The sequence below is a fragment of the Marmota monax genome, unplaced genomic scaffold (assembly GCF_021218885.2).
Source record: "Marmota monax isolate L192 unplaced genomic scaffold, Marmota_monax_Labrador192_F-V1.1 WCK01_AAM20220418_F8-fsc00077, whole genome shotgun sequence".
In the NCBI taxonomy this organism is placed as follows: domain Eukaryota; kingdom Metazoa; phylum Chordata; class Mammalia; order Rodentia; family Sciuridae; genus Marmota; species Marmota monax.
The window spans coordinates 2,718,289-2,731,765 of NW_026694610.1; the positions used below are offsets into that span (position 1 = coordinate 2,718,289).

Below are 13,477 nucleotides of genomic sequence, written 5' to 3' on the forward strand. Positions count from 1 at the left end.
AGTTTTCTTTCCTTTTTTTGGTGGTGCTGGGGATTGAACCCAGGGCCTTATGCATGTAAAGCAAGCACTCTATCAACTGAGCTATATCCCCAGCCCTATAGGAGAGTTTTCTATGCATTTGACCTTTGCAATATGGTTAACACCTCTTACTTGAACTATTTATTTCTCAGAATATCTCCTACACTCAGATTCAAACAGAAAATTCAAAGTAATCTTAACCACCTCCCAAATTTCAACTTTTAAAAAAAGTTGCTTCTCTCTTGAAGGCATCAATAATCAAATTATACTTGCAAGAGAAGCAGGCATCCTGATGCTCATGGCTGCTGTGTTTTTTAAAGGGAGGGGGGGTTCACTTAATGATTGCTTTTCTGCCTTGTTTTAAGTAGCAACACCCCATGCTTCCATTCTAGGGAAGTACACACAGATTTTGCCATCCTGGATAAGTTCTCCTTCCTCTTCCCACAAACAATGAAGAGAAAAATGAGATTGTGCTAGCTTTTGACATTTTTGGTGTTCTTATGTTTTGGCTAGATGGGCCAAAAAGCAAAACTGAAAAACTAAACAGGGGTCCCCAGTGCACGCCTTGGCCCACAACCCTTTATTTCTATGAAAAGCTTGCTCAACCCTGGGGGGTGCAAGGAGTTACAAAGAAACAGTAGAAACTAGGATTGGGGGACTCAGGTACAAAACAGAAGCTCTGAGAGCAGGATCTTTTATTTATGTTCATGTCTTTATTCCCAATTTCTATAGTGATGCTCGATAAGTATTTGCTGAATGAATGGAAAACAGAAAACAAAGCAAGATGACTTGAAGGGTTCCATAAGAAGTCGCCTATGTAACTACAATTTGGGAACTGTTGACTGAGACTCATTGATAGGTAGTGAAATCAACTTAGTAAGTTTTACTAGTATTTTCTTTCATTAAAGAATGGAATAGAACAGAACAGAAAATATCTTGGTAAGGAGGTATATAGCTGTGTGAAACTCTCATTTCATGTAAACACCCAGGATTGCAATATACTTCTTCTTGGTTAAAAACAAAAAGTTGGGGATGACCATTTGCCCTGGGGTATTGAAACACAGATTCCCAGGCTCAAGGACTTCTTGATTCATAATCTTAGGAATTTTGCACTTTGAACCAGTTCCCTTGAGGATTCTGATATACTCTGAACTTTAGAGTCTCCAAACTAAGAACCTTTGGAGGGTCTGGAATTTCGAGGAGTCTAACAGCCATGGAAGAGCTGAGCCACAAATTAGTTCAACCACATTTTCATGGTCATCACCTGTTTAAAGGCCAGGAAAAGGCATTTAAAAAGCATAAATAAAATGTGACTGTCATCTTTTCACTTATAACTTGCCTCATTGCTGGGCTGTTTCTCCATTACTCTTTTCATACACAGGCCCCAAGGGCTAACCAGACCTGTTCTGGCACAAACTGGCCACATAACTTTAATCTTTGAAAATAAACAGATGAAGAGGATTTAATTGCCAGATGTGAGGCTGGAATGGGGCCTGCAAAAAGACAATGCTTAGCAAAGAACTAACAAAAACTTAAACTCTGGACCAGTCATCAGATCTCTATGTACAGCAGGTGTGGCCTTTCCTACCCTAATCCTGGCAGAGCTATTAGCCACCTGTCCTGACAACTGCAGACAAAACTCCCTGGAATGAGGATCCAGCTACACTGGAGGCCTAAGCTTCCAGAGGCCATGAGGAATCCTCTACACCAGCTGTCCCTCACTCTGTATCACTGGGCCCACTCCCCCAACCCATCCACAGCAACAGACCAATCCACATGGAAGTCCATGTACATACAAATGTGTCCTGTTGCCTCCCCTGTTTCTCTCAGGTGATACCAAACATAAGTCAGCTTGTTCTCTTTCACTTCAGACATATATTTATTTAGTCGATTTTAAAATCTAGACTCCCTGATCAGACAATTTTCAGCTCCTCTCTTTCCTTGGAACCTCCATTTTTGCTGAGGGGAAAGAGGACTGCCCACAACAACCCAATGGAGATTAAGTTACTTTTGCATAAGGGGCTCCCTCTCTGGCTCTCCAGAACACTCACTGTTTGAGCTACTCATCTGCGGCTGGTGTTAGCTACAGCCACATATTGCCGTGTATAAGTTGCTTTTATTTATCTTTTCTCCTTGTTTGAAATTCCTAGGAGATAGCATCATTCTTTATACTTCTGTCTGGTTTCAGTGCCTTGCTTAAATATATTTTTAGGAGTTGGGAGTCGTAGCTCAGTGGTAGAGCACTTACCTAGCACATGTAAGACACTGGGGTTCGATCCTCAGGACCGCATAAAAATAAATAAATAAAATAAAGTTATTGTGTCCATCTACAACTATATTTTAAAAATGTCTTTTTATTTATATTTGTATATATGAATGTAGAATGACATATAGCAATCAAATTGCATTGGATAAGTTGATCAAAATACCCATGTTTGGTCAGTTAAGCACCAAATTGCTAGTGCTACATTGCAGACACTAAAAATAGCATGTGACATTAAATTTTAAAGATAAAAAGTCTATATTTCTAGGATCAGACTAACAGTATAATGGTTAAAAACCAAAAACAGTCTCTCAAATAGGTGTCAGAAATTTTGGTGACTAATAGTAACTGGGTTTACTTATGGAGCATTATGTGTCAGCAGCATACTAAGAGCTTTATTTATGTGCAGCCTCAGTCTTCACAGCAACCTAGGAAGTGGGAATTATTATTCCATTTCACAGGCCTTGAAACTATAACTCAGAGAGTTCCAACAGCTTTCCAAGGCGGGTAAACAGCAAAATAAGGATTCAAATTCAGATTTACCTGACCTCATCACAACCTTCTACCGTCTCTCCCAATTACTTGAATTCTTGGTATGGATTTTCATGCCATAAGTTGGACAAGGCTCTCTTTTCTAAAGAAAGGGTTGAGGAAACAGATTTTTTTTTTAAAGCAAACAAGCAATCAACTCATCAACTCTTCTGCAAACAAAGCCACACAGGAGAACTTAGAGATGTACTTATTTACCTTGGCTCTTATTTCTTTAATCTGTCTTCTCCATCATCACTAACCCAATTTCAGTTTAGACTCTAATCACCTCTTCCACAGATAATTCAACAGCCTCCTGATTCTACTGTCTCTAATGTCAGAATATATCCAGAATCTGATTACTGCTGATCCTCCCCCACACATCTTGACTTTTATCCTCCATCCCAGGCAGTTTAGTCTGAGCAAACCAGAGTTTTTTCAAAAGGTTCCACAGGGTTGCATCACAGCTCTGCTCAACACCACCTCTAGCCTCTCCTCCCCCTACGCTTTCCTTTCCCACTGTTGGTATAAGGCTTCCTTGTTGTTCCTTGGGCAAACATGTCATCCATTTCTCCAGGATCTTGCAAGAGTTGTCCCTTTTACCTGGGGCTCTTTCCTCCAAGATATTTGCATGGCATAGTCCCTTACCTCCTTTATGCCTTTGCTTAAAGGCCACTGTCTAACTGAGGCTTTCCCTCAGTCTCCTATTTAAAACTGCAATCTACCTTCCACCCCAGGACTTCCACTCCCTCCTGGCTTGCTCTAATTTCTGTTTTTAGGCATCATACTTATCACTTTCTAACAATACTGCATGAAATACCATATTTATTATGTTTATTGTGTTTCCTCACTACAATGAATGTTCCTGAGGGTAGGAATGTTTGCTCAGTGTTATATCCTCAGCACCTAGAACAATGCTAAGCACATAGTAGGTGCTTAGCAAATATTGCTGAATTAATGTTTTAAATGACTTATTAGCAAGCAAAATTCATTACCCCCAGGTCAATGTTCTATGTTTACCCCATGGCTTTGAGACTCCAGGGTTCAGGGTTCTGTCCACCCAGAGGCATTCATTCACTTGCTTAAGAAACCAGGAAATGGGGAGCTACTAAAAAGAGAATAAGCTGAGCACAGGGGTGAAAGTCTGTAAGCTATTAAGCAGCTGGGGAGGCTGAGGCTGGAGGATCACAAGTTCAAAGCCCAGGCTCAGTAATTTAGTGAGGCCCTAAGCAACTTATCGAGACCCTGTCTCATTAAAATAAAAAATAGGCTGGGTATGGTGGTACATGCCTATAATCCTAGCTGCTCCAGAGGCTGAGACAGGAGGATCACAAGTTCAAAGGCAGCTTCAGCAACTTAGTGAGGCGCTAAGAAACTTAGTGAGAACCTGTTTCAAAATAAATACAGCTGGGGATGTGGCTCTGTGATTAAGTGCCCCTGGGTTCAATCCCTGATACCAAAAGTCAATCAATTTGGTCAATTCATTCCAACTCTGGGGAATGGACCCGGGGAAAAGAAGGTGGAAATCATGAGTCCATGACAATAATTCAGTCAAAATGAGGAGAACTTGAGAAATATTTACTAGACAAGAGGGAAAGATACGAAGATTGATTAGACATTGGGAAAGGTGAAAAATCAGGTTTCATCTTCTGTATTGGGTGACTGAAAGGATAATGCCACAGTAATGGAGATGAACATCCCAGGAGAAGCCCATCTGGGCGTGGACCTGGGAGACAAGTTTCCACCACTTTGAATAACATTCATTTTAGCAATCTATTGACAAATAGCTAATGTGATTAAGGCAGAAAGCTTAATGAAGTAAAAAGCAGCAATTATAAACAAAAGGGATCCTAAAAGAAGATCATTGTTTATGTTCCCATTTATCAGTGGTAGTGAGCTGGACTTTGGGCAGGCAGATGCCCTTCTAAGGAAAAAGGCAGCAAAGTCTTTTCATGGGTTAAAAGTTTCAAGTAGATTGTGCATTAGACGACTTAGAGACTTAGAAAGATTTCAGTAGATTTTAATTAGCATTGGTCCCACTTTATTGGAAAATAACTTTTAACTAAGTAATTCTGAAAGAAAAATTTAAAAGATCCCCCAGCGAAGGGTTACCAACAAAACAATCCAATCTACCCCTTATATAACTGACAGTTTTCCCCTCATCTCTTACCGGGGAAGTTCTCTCGATTGAGTTTAGGCCTGCGAATGATCACAAAGTCTTTGTCACTCCCTTTGCTTTTCAGCCGTTTCCGTGTGGGGCTCTGAGGGTGGCCCAGGTTAGAGAGCAGTTCCTGGGGGATGTTCTCACTGTCCACCTCCTCCTTCTCTAGGGCGGAGACCCCCATGCCTGACAGCAGTTCAGAAGTCTTGCTAGAATCCCATCCCCACGTGAAGCTGGTGGTAACGTTGCTACTCTGGTCCGGAATCTCCTGGAGGTGCTTCCTGCAGAAGGGCACAATACCCCATTCCTTTTGAAAGCACACCCCTAAAAAATTCCAAAGTAGGCATGCAAGAAGTAGCAAATTATGGGTTGTAGACAACTTTCAAAGCAGCTAAAAGAATTGCATTTGTTACGTGCCTTCAGCGAGTTCCCAAGAATGAAAGGAAAAACGGGGTGGGGGTGGGGGAGAGATCCAAAAGGAGTTTTGATTTAGGATCCCGTACAAGGCCTCAAGAATTTCTTCCCGTGGAGGGAACAAGGAAAGAGGAAGAGCAATGTGAGTGAATGAAAATGGTAGGAGAAAAACCCATTTAGAGACGCCAAATAAAACTGCACGCTGATCCTCGCTCTAAAACATCCATCCATCCATTTTCCCCCCAAAAGGTGCTCTAGGCAACAATACAGCATTAGTAACAATCTTAGCAAAAGTAGCAACATGCGCGGCCTAAAAGAATTGAGACGGTCCATTCATGCTCTGCCCTCTTCTGCAGTCGGCTTACCTGTGCATGGCGTCCACAGGTTCGGGAGTTTTAAATACCTGCATTAATTGCACAACTGCCCGCCTCCCGGATTCCCGCTTTGGCGCGCGACAGCTCCCAGCGTGCGGTTCCAGCCCCCAGCAGCCAGACCCGCGCACTCTAGCAACGTTCCATTCCTGCAGCGCGCGCAGGGCTCTCCTGCCCGCTTTCCACCGCGGCCTCCGCGGCCCCGCAGCCTGCTGGGAATTGTAGTTCTTGGCCTATCTCGCAGTCTGACGAACTCTCTCCGACTTCCTTCCCTTGAGATTTTCCCCGCCTTGCAGATACCCACAATCCCCCGCGGAGCAGGGCAGGAAAACACCCAGAGTAGGCGGGGAAACGGAAGTGGGCGGAGCTCCGACTGACTGGGAAATGTCAGCTGCTTGACTGTGGACGAGTTTTCCTTTCCCGGGAATCCGAAGGCCTTCTGGTGACCGCCACCGCCGTCGCCTGTGCTCGTGGGTCTCAGACCCTGGACGGCTGTGGCGGACGTGGAGCTTCTCTGTCCTTTCCAGACGCTGTCTGGCGAGATCGGACGGTGAGCCTTAGTGGGAGCTGTGAGGCGCGATGGGGTCTGGGGTCCGGGCGAGCGCAGGTAGAGATAAAGGGGGTCCCTGGAAGTCTCTGAACGGCCGCTGTCGCGAGGCCCACCTCCCTGGCCTGAATGGAGGCAGCAGCCAGGCCCGCCGGTCAGGTGAGAAACTGCGAGCCGCCGTGTCACACCTGCCAGTCCCTTTGCCAGGAAGCTTGTTTCTCCACCAGGAAGATTCTTACCTCATCTATAAAATAGGCACCGCGACAGCGACGCAGCTCTCACGGGCTGGGAGTGAGGATCACTTCAGATAACGTGTAAACTAAAGCGCAGATGAACTAGAAGCGGTGGTTTAATTTTAGGGGAGCCAAACACCACAATGGTTCCTGTGTGGAGTGGGAAAGCTGGGTATCACCTTAAAGGCTTGACCAGCCTCATAAATTCTAGCAAGCGAACAAATAAGATTACGGTATGAATGCAAAGGGCTGTGCGAAGCAGAGGGCCACCGGAAAGCTATTCGGGTGCTCTGGCTCCACCGGCTGCGTGCATTTGCGTCGCAGCCTAAAAGCGGGCTTCATTTAGCATATCTCTGAGTAGAGTAGGTTGGGGGTGGTTAGAGTAGGGAGCTTGCGGTATTTCAGGTAGGATGACCATGCGAAATTCATTGTGCAAACTGTATTGTTTATAACTGTGACCCCGGGAAAACAGTGAGAGAGGAAAAGGGGATAAATCCCAAGCCTAATAAAAAATAAAGAGCATTTATAAGGTTCAGAAGTAAGCAAGCCAGCTTCATTACAAACATATTAGAATATTAGTTCATATGCTGTATGACATAACGTTGTGTTTCTTTGAAGAAGAAGGAGGAGGGGGGAAGAACCTTCCTTTCTCAGGTATGTGCTTGTTTCAAGCTTGATCCTTGGCTTGAAAATTAACTTGTTACCTCTCCATAGAGGAAGAAATTCTAACACTCTTTGTTCTTGAAAGTAGGTGAGATTGGTGTAAAGAGAAGATCTGTTCACAAATTGATGTTAATTGAAACGGTATGAAGAATACTGAGCTCATTGTTCAGAATTCATTAAATAACGTTACTATATGGAAAATATTTTAAAATGCAACCTTCTGTTTTTTGACATAAAGTAACCTATATGTTACTTTGGAGAAAGCAGTCACCTTAGTTTAACTCTATCTACATCCTTTCCCTTAAGATTGCAACTCACTAGGTAAATGTTTTAGCAAAAACATAAAATCAAACAAAAGCCAAAAATACCCCACACAAAACCATATAATAAATACATGTACACATCCATACACTCACACCCATATGTTCAAAAAGAGCTAGAATATGTATGATACCTGAATTAGTGGACACTAAGTCCTTTCTAGGGCTCAAGGTAGAGCCTGTTAACTTTGAAAATTAGAATGCATTTTGCCTTGGTAACAAATATTTAAACTTGTTAGTGTGAGAGAGAGTATATATATATATGTGTGTGTGTGTGTTATTGATTCCCTCTAATTGTGGTCTTAATAAGTAAAAGTTTAAATAGGTACACATGACTTTTTAAACATACATAAATTGTGTTGATTTGAAGATTTGAAATTACTAGCTACATAGAGACAGCTGTCTGATTCCTTTTTTAAAAGTATTGCATTGTGATTGTTACTAATGTATCATATTTTAGTTTCCTGATTAATCTTGTCAGTTTAATCTTATTTGGCATACTGCATATACCATATTTCTAGTATTAGAATTGATAGATCAGTATCCAAAAGAGTTACATTTTTATAACTGCAAATGACATTAGGGTAAGTAAAAGTTTCTAATACTCTGGAAACTTCAGATAGAATTAAAAGTTACTTTGTAAATCAGAAAAGTGTTTATCATGAAACATCAGATGCTTGGAAATAGCAAGAGTGATATCATTTATGCATAGTCAAAATCACAGCATAGTTACAAATTGATCAATATTAGTAGGCCTTAGGAGGGGCCTAAAAGGACTGGCAACCATAAATAATTACTAGCATAATTTACTAGTAGTTGGTAGTTTCAGTTTTGATTATCAATTATTATAAAAGAGATTTCATTTAAGTAGAAGAATGATGTGCTTTTACCTTAATGCCATCATAGCATGAAGTGAATTTTAAAATTCATTTAGTTTTATTCTCACATTATTTAGTTTCAGGCACCAAAGACTGAGGGAAATTACAAAGCAAAAGTTTTCACCTGTCAAATTTCAGAAAGATTCTTTTCCCTTGATTAGTTTTAAACTAGACCTTTAGTTATTTTCAATTTAATGCTGTGTGATGGACAGATACTGGGGAAAGAAGAAAAGGGTTCTCCTTTGCTCTGTTTTCTTTTCTACTTTTCCTGTGTAGATGAGACATATATTTCTATAAATCGATTAAAGTTACAATACCTGAAAAGTAAAAAGTTAAATTGTACATTAAACAAGATTTTCTTAGCATTTTGTCTTGTATATATAAAAGAATAATTAATAGGAGAATGATTTTTTTAATTTGTCCACTGGAAAACTGAACTAAAGAAGTTATTTAAACAATTTAAATTACAGCAAGAAAGGATATCTGGATTGGAGATGAGACATGTAATTGCCATCCAAGCTGGATTGCAATCCAAGTCAGGATGCCTCTGGCTTTGCTACTTACTGGTATGGGAATTTGGGCAAAGTACTTATTCATTCTATGCCATTTTTCCCTTTATTAAGCAAGGATACCATCCTTTCTTACTAGATTGTGAAATTTTGTTGGATTAAGCATAGTAAGTGCTAGCACCATGCTTTGAATATGGCAGACACATACTAAATGTCAGTGCTTCCTTTTTTAAAAATTACTTTGTTATTAAGAAGGATTCTAAGGTTTATTATGTATTGAAGTAAGTCTACAATTTATATACCTGGAATCTTAAGAATTTGTTAAGTTTTTGCTTTTCTTACCTACCTACCTGGTTGCTGTCTTCCCTTTCATGCCTTGCTGAAGGTGAAACAAATTATAATGTATCTCTCTTTGTAAGTTGCTTGGAGGGGCTCCTTACACTTTGGAATTCAGGTTACTTGGTTGGTTTGCCCACTAAGCTCTTATATGGTTTCAAAACATACTATGACTTTTTCTCATTTTTAGAATGATGGTGATAGTCTATTATGGTATTCTACATCCTAAAATGAACTTTCTCAAAACTCAAGATATTTATTTATTTATTTATTTTTTTCAAGATATTTAAATATGAGAATAATGATTATGTTAAGCAAGATTTAAAGTTTCATTGGCAGTAGAGAATTGTTGCCATTATTCTTCACTTCTAGTTCTGATTCTTTTTATTTTTCATTATTAGGATCTTGAAGTATCTCAAGATCATTATTATTCATTGTCTGAGTAGAGGTACTATTTAACACTGAGTCTGATGAATCATTAGATTCATTCATTCAAATTTGAGGTTTTTTTCATTCAGTTTCAGAATCTTTGGTTTATTTTTTTTTCTAATTTGTTATAGCAGAATGCAGTTCAATTCATATTACACAAATAGAGCACATTTTTTCATGTCTGGTTGTACACAAAGTGGAGTCACATCATTTGTGTTTTCATACATGTACTTAGAGTAATGATGTCTGTTTCATTCCACCTTCATTCCTACCCCCATGCTCCCTCCCTTCCCTTTGTTCTATCTGAAGTTCATCTATTCCTCCCATGCTTCCCACCCCACCATCCCCATTCTGAATCAGCATCCTTATATCAGAGAAAACATTCCACATTTTTTTTGGAGGGGGGATTGGTTTACTTCAACTAGCATAATATTCTCCAGTTCCATCCATTTACCTGCAAATGCCATGATTTTATTCTCTTTTAATGATGAGTAATATTCCATTGTGTATATATACCACATATTCTTTATCCATTCATCTACTGAAGGGTATCTAGGTTAGTTCCACAATTTAGCTATTGTGAATTGTGCTGTTATAAACATTGATGTGGCTGTATCCCTGTGGTATGCTGTTTTTAAGTCCTTTGGGTATAAAACCCAGGAGAGGGATAGTTGGGTCAAATGGTGGTTCCATTCCCAGTTTTCCAAGGAATCTCCATACTGCTTTCCATATTGGCTGTACCAATTTGCAGTCCTAACAGCAATATGACTGTACCTTTTCCCCCACATCCTGGCCAACACTTCTTGTTGTTTGTATGCATAATAGCTGCCATTCTGACTTGAGTGAGATGAAATCTTAAAGTAGTTTTCATTTGCATTTCTCTAATTGCTAGAGATGTTGAACATCTTTTTTCATATATTTGTTAATTGATTGTATAACATCTTCTGAGAAGTGTCTGTTCTGTTCCTTGGTCCATTTATTGCTTGGGTTATTTGGGGTGTTAAGATTTTTGACTTCTTTATATATCCTAGAGATTAGTGCTCTATCTGATGTGCATGTGGTAAAAATTTGCTCCCATTCTGTAGGCTCTCTATTCACTTCATTAATTTTTTATTTTGTTGAGAAGAAGCTTTTTAGTCTGAATCCATCCCATTTATTGATTCTTGATTTTAATTCTTGTGCTATAGAAGCCTTTGTGTTTTCTTCTTTTTTTGGCTTTAAATTTTTTTTAATTTGTTCTACTTAGTTATACTAGTAGACAGATGCATTTAGACATCAGAATGCATTTCAATTCACTGTACAAAGATGGAGTGCAACATTTCAATTCTTTGGTTGTACCTGGTGTAGTGATGCACCATTTGTGCAATTATATCTGTACCTGGGGTAATGATGTCTCATTTCATTCCACCATCTTTCCTATCCTCATAATCCCTTCGCACTGTCTCCTTTGCCCAATCTAAAGTTCTTTCATTCTTTTTATGGTCCCTCCTCCATCATAGATCAACATCTATTAATCAGAGAAAACACTTGGCCTTTAGCTTTTTGGGATTGGCTTACTTTGCTTAGCATAATATTCTCAAGCTTCACCCATTAACTGCAAATGCCATAATTTTATTCTCTTTTAATGCTGAGTAGTATCCCTTTGTGTATATATACCACAGTTTATTCCTTTGTGTATATATATACCACAGTTTCTTTATCCATTCGTCTATTGATGGGCATCTAGGTCGGTTCCATACTTTAACTATTGTGAATTCAGCTGCTATAAACATTGGTGTGGTTGATTTAAAGTCCTTTGGGTATAGACCGAAGAGCGGGGTAGCTGGGTCAAATGGTGGTTCCATTCCAGGTTTCCTGAGGAATCTCCATACTGCTTTCCAAAGTGGTCGCACCGATTTGCAGTCCCACCAGCAATATATGATTGTACCTTTTTTCCCACATCCTATCCAGATAGGAGTCTTATTAAGGAAGTCGGGGCCTAATCCCACATGATGGAGATTTGGGCCTACTTTTTCTTCTATTAGGTGCAAGGACTCTGGTTTAATTCCTCTGTCCTTGATCCACTTTGAATTGAGTTTTGTGTATGGTGAGGGATAGGGGCTTAATTTTATTTTGTTGCATATGGATTTCCAGTTTTCCTAGCACCATTTGTTGGAGAGGCTATCTTTTCTCTAATATGTATTTTCGGTGCCTTTGTCTAATATAAGATAACTGTATTTATATGGGTTTGTTTCTGTGTCCTCTATTCTGTACCATTGGCCTACAAGTCTGTTTTGTTGCCAATACCATGCTGTTTTTGTTACTATAGCTCTGAAAAGTCTGGTGATGCCACCTGCTTCACTCTTCTTGCTGAGGATTGCTTTAGTATTTTGGGTCTCTTATCTTTCCAGATGAATTTCATGACTGCCTTTTCTTTTTCTGTGAGGAATGTCATTTGGAATTTGATTGGAATTGCATTAAATCTATATTGTGCTTTTGGTAGTATGATCATTTTGACAATATTAATTCTGCCTATTTAAGAACAAGGTAGATCTTTCCATCTTCTAAGGTCTTCTTTAATTTCTTTCTCCAGCATCCTTTAGTTTTCATTGTAGAAGTCTTTCACCTCTTTCATTAAGTTGATTCCCAAGTTTTTTTTTTTTTTTTTTTTTTTTGAGGCTCTTAAAATCGGGTAGTTTTTCTAGTTTCTCTTTCTGAGGCTTTGTCACCGATGTACAGAAATGCCTTTGATGTATGAGTGTTGATTTTATATCCTGCTACTTTGCTGAATTCATGTATTAGATCTAGAAGTATTCTGGTGAAATTTTTGGGGTCTTCTAGGTATAGAATCATATCATCAGCAAATAGTGATAAATTTGAGATCTTCTTTTCCTATCCATATCCTTTAATTTTCTTTCATCCTTTTAATAACTCTGACTAGTGTTTCAAGAACTATGTTAAATAGAAGTGGTGAAAGAGAGCATCCCTGTAAAATCTTTGATTTTGACAAAAATTTTGTCATTTTTTTGTTTACATTCTCATCAATTGCTTACATGTAAGTTACATTGCTTACATTCTCATCAATTCTCATTTTAAACACTGGGGTTCTTGAAATTCTAAAATTATCTTAACCTTTAAATCTTCCATTTGGAGTATAATTAGCCTAAAGAATCATTATCAACCATAAAAGGGTAAGGAACTAGTACTCTAAGTAACATTAGCAAGCTGATTGTTAAACTATAATAAAAGCATTTGACAGTAATATTAAATAATATCTTGATGATTGGAAAAAGCTTGAATTAGATTTTATTGATTTAGGCTTTTGGAACTGATGTTTCGAAGGTATGATCTGCCTGCTTGTCAGAGACTAAAATTTGACAGAATGAGTGAATTGGCATTTTTAAGTAAAACTACTTGTTGCGTTGATGTTAGAATGTTAATCAACTACTGTGGTCATCAAAGACCTATTTCTCCTTTTTGCCCTTAAAATTTTTGCAAAGCTGCATGTGGTTACCATTTATCAAATGATTTATAATTGTCCACTTCTTTTTTGATTGTGTGCCTAGGAGAATGAGATTTTCTTTCTATGTAGCATTGATGAGTCAGGCACACCTTCTCCACACAACTCTTGAGATGTGTTCTGTCTCTTAACAGATGAAAAGGCTGTTTAGTCTATCCTGCTGACCAAAAGAGATAATCCTAATTTGTTGAGAAAAACAACAGGAGCCAGGCTCATATCTTGTTCTATAGGAATATGGGAGAACCCAGACTGAAAAATAAAAAGTTACTTACCATTTCATAGGTTTATTTAAGTTTATTTTTGTTTTT

General features: G+C 39.0%; 2 protein-coding genes across 6 annotated transcripts in view; one reads left to right on the top strand and one right to left on the bottom strand.

Moving 5' to 3' along the window:
• Positions 1-5,974, bottom strand: part of Skp2 (S-phase kinase associated protein 2) — a 28,901-nt gene extending 22,927 nt beyond the window's left edge. For 3 of the 4 annotated variants that reach the window (XR_009224702.1, XR_009224704.1, XM_058572073.1), the window contains exons 1-2: positions 5,750-5,974; positions 4,980-5,251 (exon numbers count right to left, since the gene is read on the bottom strand). Coding sequence is in view for 2 of the 4 variants with exons in the window: in XM_058572073.1 (XP_058428056.1) it covers positions 4,980-5,251; positions 5,750-5,793 (316 nt within the window). In the remaining 2 variants the exon portion in view is untranslated. The remainder of the gene's footprint in view (positions 1-4,979; positions 5,252-5,749) is intronic. The other variant, XM_046422350.2, reaches the window with a different exon arrangement.
• A 122-nt stretch (positions 5,975-6,096) lies between these two features.
• Positions 6,097-13,477, top strand: part of Lmbrd2 (LMBR1 domain containing 2) — a 51,154-nt gene continuing 43,773 nt past the window's right edge. The window contains exon 1 of one of the 2 annotated variants that reach the window (XM_046422286.2): positions 6,097-6,305. The gene's annotated coding sequence lies outside the window, so the exon portion shown is untranslated. The remainder of the gene's footprint in view (positions 6,306-13,477) is intronic. The other variant, XM_046422285.2, reaches the window with a different exon arrangement.